This window comes from Corvus kubaryi, unplaced genomic scaffold, assembly GCF_017639235.1.
Source record: "Corvus kubaryi isolate FWS band 111438036 unplaced genomic scaffold, C.kubaryi_AGA036_p1.0 125, whole genome shotgun sequence".
Taxonomy (NCBI): domain Eukaryota; kingdom Metazoa; phylum Chordata; class Aves; order Passeriformes; family Corvidae; genus Corvus; species Corvus kubaryi.
Genome location: NW_024580660.1, coordinates 885,733 through 892,802, shown reverse-complemented (window position 1 = coordinate 892,802; position 7,070 = coordinate 885,733). Strand labels below are relative to the sequence as shown.

The following is a 7,070-nucleotide window of genomic DNA, read 5'->3' as shown; positions in this document are numbered from 1 at the left end:
CTGGGGGCAGGCGTGGGAAAGTTTTGCGAGAGCGGCGTGCGGGCTGCGCCCCGCGGGGAGCGGGAGCGGGAGAGCGGCGGGCGGCGCGGGGTCCGGGCGGGCGGTGCGCGGTGGCGGCCCCGGGCTCTGTCTGGGCGGTGCGCGGAGCTGCCCGCGGTACCGGGTGGGGGGCGCGGCGGTACGGGCGGGCTGCGAGCGCGTTATTCCAGCCGGTGCCGTGCCGGCTCCGGTGTCTCTCCAGCCTTGCGCGACCCAAGTACCGCTTCTTGTTCCTTGCGAAGGCTTTGTTCTTGGTCCGCGGGTACTGCTCCTCCTCGGTTGGAGCTGCTGAGGGGCACGTTTCGCCGTGGTGCTTGTAGCTATTCTCAAGGAAATCACCCGGCACAATTATCAGAAGTGCAAATGAATTAATGTTTTATAATTAAATCCTTATAGTAATTATAACCTCATCAAAACCTACAGAGACATGCGGCATAAAAATAGTTGGAAGAAAATACCGCCCGTCCCTTTCATAGTGGTGTTACCCTTGATAGTGCACACAGAGACTTTAAATGGTCAACAGGACCCAAAACTCTACTACTCGGAAAGTTCTTTGTATGCAACAATTGCCACTGAAGTTGTGAGAGGAAAGAACAAAATGCCTCTTCCTTACCATTTGAATGGTTTCACGTGGGCACGTGCAAATGTCTTGGTTGTGTTGAGTGTGCTTTAAGTAAAAGTTTTTCCATCCCCAAATAGCACGTTACACATGTCGAGGAGATTATAAATGTGCTCCATATGTTGCATGGCTGCACATTAGCTAGATGGAGCGTGGCATGATTGCTGGTGCTTGGGTGTAGGTGATAAAGGCAGAAGCAGAGAATAAAAGCTGTCAGAGCTGTAAGGCAGAATTAATTTCTTTTAGGGATTTCCTAGTGACATCATTCATAATTATATAGCTTAATCCTCTAATCTACTGTAGTGCCTTCAGTTCACATTGGGCCGAATCCACCAAGTCCTGAGATGATTTTTACTCCCGCCCACCTGCCTGAAGCATTTGGAGTGTTGCTTGTGTAAGCCACTGATTGAAGGGAAATGGCCCAATTACTTTAAAAAGGAATTGAAAGCAACATCATCCAGAATCGGGCCCAGGCGTTGCACAGCTCTCCAGTGAGAGCAGACGGCTTGATGCTTAATTTTTACTTCAGAAATAGATGGTAATTCCAGCTGCTTGTTCCACTGAAGAGAGACAGCATAAAATACTAGATGCAAGTGTGGCTGATATGCCTGTGGTATCTGTCTGATAGACTGGGGGAGACCACAGGGGAAAAGGAGACTTGGTTATCATACTGAAGCTGCTGATTTGTTGTTTATTAATTATTAACTAGGTTTTTGAGTGCCTGCTGCCGTTTGAAGACCCAGCTCAGGAAAATGACTAGGTATTTAAAGCAGTGTAGACTCTTGCTAAATAGTTACTGTGACATTAGAAATGGTCTCTGTTTTCAAAAGTATTTTAAAAGCTGGGAGGGAGAACACCGAAGCTGTCACACAAGGTCCTTCACTGGCATAAATTGAAACCTGTGGAGCTACAGTGATGTATACTTGTTGAGCCTTGGGTATTCAGGCTGGAATAAACAGCTTTAATAGAGCAGTGGAGCTACTGTGATTTATGGGAGTGCCTATACTTGCTCACTGTGGTTTCTGTCCCCACCCTGTTGATGGCTGTGACAGAGCTTTCACTTAAATGGGGTTGAGATTTGTCTTACTGAACACACCTTGTCCTTTCTGTTGAGCAAGTTTTAGTACCTACTTGACCTCCCTTCATATTAGTAGATTATTGCTGATCTGAATAGATGTAACCCCTTTCTAATGAGGGACAGCATACCCTTGTTTCTCACAGGGACGGCAAACACTTGTCTTTGCTGATAGGTAAGTTCACACCATTTACATTGTGCTGCATTTCTGTTGAATGAAAACCTTAGAAGAATAACAAGTCCTTTCTTGTTTTGGTGCTGGTCTTTATTCCAGGAGGGAAAGGTGTTCTTGGTGCACCAATGTGGACAGTGTCAGTTGTGGTCATTCATTGCCTGAGTGTCTAGGGTGGAAGTCAAAGATAGTACTAAAAGCCTGGTGATGTTGCTGATTATCTGGGAAGCTTTTACCTTTGAAGAAGTTTATCTGGGTTCTCTAATATTCTCCAATTCCAATTTTCTGAAAAAGGTGTTCATCCCCATATCCTTATGAAAGCACTGTGTATGTATGGATGTGTCAGCACTCTTGAAGCTTCAGTTCCATCAGATGCCTCTAGATGTTAATTTTCTTTCTAGAGTAAGGTTGCTGGAGACCTCCTAAAGCTGTGTTTTCAGTATTTTTTACTTCTCTGTCTCTTGTGGAGTAGAATCCTCTACCTTAGCACAACATGTTATTCCAACAACTTTTAATCCTTGAGGAAAAGAGAAAGTGCTGGAGTACAGAAGATTTATGAGTAGTATATGTAACTTCTTGTTCGTTCTGTACACCTCAGTAGTTTCTCAGAGCCTTTCAAAGAATCAAACTAGAGTACTTGCTGCTTAAATGATTCAGAAGTATAGTCCTGGAATAACAAATCAATCAATTTAGACCTAAGTGTGAAGTCCACTTAATGGAAATCAATCTGCACATGCCTTACAGGTAATGTCCTTCCTCCATGGAAGTCAATGGGACTTTTACCATTGACTTCAGCTGTGTCAGGATTTCGTTCTTGGAGCCTGTTCCTGTTACTAATGATGTTACTGAAAAATTTCATTAGGAAAGTGTTTGGATTCCACATGAGGTATTTGACCTGTGTCTCAGGCAGATCTCACGTCCCTCTTAACTGCTGTGTTGAGAGCAACACTGAGGTCAGGCTGACCTCTTCCCATCCCTAGAAAAATGGAGGTATGTTTGATGAATTTGGTGTGCTAACCATCAAGTTGCCCTGAGCTCATCAACATGGCATTTTCAAACTTGTGGAGTCTGTGTCTTTTCTGTCAATCCCATCAGGTCCCTACCAGATTGAAGAGTACCCAGGCATTTCCTGGTCATAAGCCTTTTATGAATTTCAGGTTTAGGTTTGTACTTTTCCAGTAGGCTCTCCCACAGCGCAGAGGTGCTGCAGCTGGTTTGGGTCAGTGAATGTCTGCTGTTTGTAGGTAGGCTTTGGCAACAACAGAGGCGTGCTTCAGAAGCAATATCAAACACTTTGGTGAGTCACCCAAGGCTCTTAGTCTACAGGATGGTGTTATTTGCCCTACTACCATATCTCCTCCAGGGTTCTTTGGTCCAGCTGGGAAAACGGATTACATTTAGGCTATGAGCTGTGGCCTGGTCAGTTGGTTGCAGCTAGGTAGGAAATGTGAGAGGAGTTTTCAGTCCTTACATCTCCCTGGAAATAGTGTGGCCAATAGATGAATGCTGCAAATCTCTCTCATCGTTTTGCATAGGTGGTTATGTTTTCCTTTATTTATTACTCTTTCACCTTATGAAGATACTGGATAAATATATCAGTTTTAGAATGTTTTAACATGTGCGTAGTAAAATCTCTGGGAAGGAAATAGTTTAATTGAAAGACTTGGAATAGAATATCTTCTCTTTCCTGCAGCAGAGCCACTGTCTTATAAGTAATTACTGTGTACAGTGTGTGTGTGAGTGGGAAGGTACTAGAAATGTCTGTGCTAGGTACTCTTCTCTGTTCTTTGCATTACGTGATTTGAAATAAAAATTGATCTAACTCTCTCTGCCTCCAACAGCTGTAGGATTTGGAATGGATCCTGACTTACAAATTGATATCATCACAGAGCTGGATCTGGTGAACACAACCCTGGGGGTAACACAAGTGTCAGGACTACACAATGCCAGCAAAGCATTTTTATTCCAAGGTGAGAGAAACATCTTCAATTTTCTTATCTCGCTTCTGTCTGCATAAGGTCATAAGAGCTTTGATGCTTAACTGATTCCCTGTAATGGTGGTCTTACTTAACTGGTGCTTTCTTTTATTTCTATTTATTGGATTTAGCTCTTGATGTACAGATGATATTTTTGTGTGTGTGTGCTGTCAGGTAGTTGCAAGGAATATTTAGGGAAATATTTCTGGGTAGGTTTTCAATGCTGCCCAATATTTATTTCTCACTAAATATGTCCGAGTGGTTCCAAGGGATGGACTTTGTTGTGTTCTTGTGTTTTTTTCCTCTGGGGTCGTATACATGCAGAGAGACACACAGTAAAGCTGTGTAACTATGAGAAGGCATTTAATGTGTTGACACTGATTGGTAATGTAGCAGGTCTTTCATCAACTTTGTGAAAACTGCTAAAGTGGCCAATAGAGCACTTTTGTATTTAACTCTCCAAGCTGAGTATCAAGGACAGGATAAGTCACTTTGAATTGTGATTTTTTTTTTTTTCTCCCTTCATTAAGTCTTCTAACATAAAGTTTGTGAAATGTTTTAAAATGTCGTTGGTTTTGTTTGTATTTTTACTGAGTGAAATTCTGGATGTAGTTTTACAATGTATTTAAGTAAGGTCTAGATTAAGGGACAATGTCCCAAGGAGTAGAAGCAGTGAGTTGCTACAATATACTGATTACGCAAGAAAGACATTTCTATGACTTGAGATTAACATGTGAATTAAAGCATAATTGGGAACATTTTTATTGTGGAGATTTCCTATGTTTTTTCTTTACTGTGCTTTACTCAGTGTTGAAGTGTGCATGTTAGTGTCTCTCTTTTTCATATCTATCTTCTGTAGCTGTTTTTAGAGGCAAATGATTATGATCTCATTTCGCTTCAGTTCTGGATCTGCAGTCCAAGCTGACTTTACTGTAAGTAATAAAGGAAGTGGGTCTCTAATCTTAGTTCATTCTTTATCTGGCCAAGACCAGTTTAGGAGTCAGAGGAGAGAGACTTCTGGAGACCACCTCAGGATTTGTTTCCTGTCTTTTATGATACAAGGAGCTTAATTTTCACTGATTCCCAAATTAGTGTCCAGAAGACCAGCATTGACTCCTTTAATTTAAAGATATCAATTGTTTTTCTTTTGATACCCTGACTCCAGGTTTGTGTATTATGTACAAACAGTATTAAAGTATAGTCATTCCTCTAAGAACTGCAGTGGCCTCAATATGTTAATAATTCCAATTCCTGTTCCGTGCAGTTAATTGCAACCATGCTGATGAGCTGTTGTGGTGAGTTTTCACAGACTGGTGGTCAGAGCTGTAGGGAAGAAGTCCGAGATGTGTTTGTCAGGACTTGGATTGAGACCATTGAGACTGAAAGTAGCTTTGAAAGGTTAATGGTGAAGATGTTCTGTTTATTCTCTTATTTTCTCCTTGGAGTTGCCCACCTGTAGTTTAGGAACTTAGGACTGGTGTAAAAAAGGTGGAACTTAAAAAATTCATATGAACAGGTAAACCGAAAGATAAATGTTCATGGGAAGCAATGAACAAACATTCACCGTACGAAATGAATAAACAATGTGAAGACTGTAGTTAGGTAAATAAAGCTTTTTTAAATTCCCAGAACAGAAACTCTTCTTGCACACAGGAACAGCCCTGTGCTTGAGTATCACCTCTAGTGTAAAACTTCCTGGAAGGTGGCTCAGGAAAATGACTCTTCAGTAAAGCTCATCAGCCCTTGGGTCATGAAAAGACTGAAGGCCTTTGCTGTCAGCTGGGATGGAAGTCTGAGGCTGCCCTGTTGTCTTCTTCCCTTCTTGTTCCTATCTGTTATTTGTTAAATGTCAGCTGTATGTTGGCAGCTGTATGGATTCCCTTTTTAAGTCACAGAGGTGACTTACTGTACAACTACAGTCTGGCTGTGTGCCAGGTCCTTTGGCTGGAACCAGAAGATACTCCTGGTTTGATTTCTGTCTTGCCATGCAGTAAAACCAATATAGAACTCGGAGCAATGTATGGACGATTGCTATGTCTAAGTTAGAAGTAATGCGTTCTCCCTCTACAAAAAAACCCCTTGTCCAACATGACACTCCCAGAGGAAAGGAGAGTCTGGAAGTTAGTGCTTAGTTTCAGAATTACTGTATCCTCTTGGACCAGCTATTCCTGCCTGGAAGATGTGGTCCTCTCAGCACAGCTCTGCTCTGGTTTGTCCTTACCACGTGTGAGCAGGTCATGTGTGCTGTGCCTTGCTGGGCTCCACTGCTGCAGTGTGCCCTTGGAGCCTCTGGGCAGGGCTGGACCTGGTTCACCTGGCAGCATGATTACTGCACATGGAGCGACATAAGAAGACCTCTTCCCTAGCAGGCTTTCACTGCTGAGGATTCCCTAGTTTAGGAAATAAAAAGAGTTTGTATGTTCTTTGGCATGTGGTTTTTACAGTGACAGTTTCGCCTGCTACCTTTGACAGCAATGTATCAGGGCTCTGAGCTTACAAAAAAGTTCCCCATGGAATATTTTCTGTCTTGTGAGATGGCTATACTGGAGCTGTTAAAACTGAGAGTGTTCTTTTGCATGTCCCAGCAAGTTTACATCTTTGAGGTAGAGAAATGGTAATTTTTCCCCAACCCGGACAGTTATATGTCCAGGGTAAGTGAAAATATGGAATGTTCTCCTAAGTGAGATTCATTTTTGTGAATTAAACTATTTGAAAGAGAAAGCTCTATAAGTTTTGAGTGTTCTTTCAGTTGCCTTTAGAGGCAAAAAGAGGAAATGAAAAAGGGGGATGATATGAAGATATGCACAAAAGAAAAGGTAACTATTATTTTTAATTAGGCTTTTGATCAGTGATAGCTCTCTTACAGTTAGTGACATACTGTTTGTTACATAGTTTCTGGGGAGTGATGTCATGATTTAATTTATCCTAGAGGAAATGTAGAAAGACTCTTTTCCCTGGAGAGTTTGTGATTTCAGTCTGAGACCATCCCAGTGAAGCTGGTGGAGTATTCTGATTTTTTAGTAATATTGATATTAACAGCCAAACCTCAGATTTCTGTGTGAAGCAGCTTTATAGGCAAAGAAACAAATTCAGCTCTGTTGCAAATTGTGTGACAGTGTGGTAGAACCAAAGTGGCAATTGAGAGATGTGGGCTGCCTTTGGGCAAGCAAATCTGTTCCTAATTCAGAA

The 7,070-nt window shown here is 42.1% G+C and overlaps 1 protein-coding gene across 5 annotated transcripts in view; it reads left to right on the top strand.

The window, feature by feature from the left end:
- The first annotated feature begins 3,749 nt into the window (after positions 1–3,749).
- The window catches only part of NELL1 (neural EGFL like 1), a 293,349-nt gene continuing 290,028 nt past the window's right edge, over positions 3,750–7,070 (top strand). For all 5 annotated transcript variants that reach the window (XM_042021335.1, XM_042021324.1, XM_042021346.1 and 2 more), the window contains exon 1: positions 3,750–3,875. In XM_042021335.1, coding sequence (XP_041877269.1) covers positions 3,761–3,875 — 115 coding nt within the window. In that variant the 5' untranslated portion in view covers positions 3,750–3,760. The remainder of the gene's footprint in view (positions 3,876–7,070) is intronic.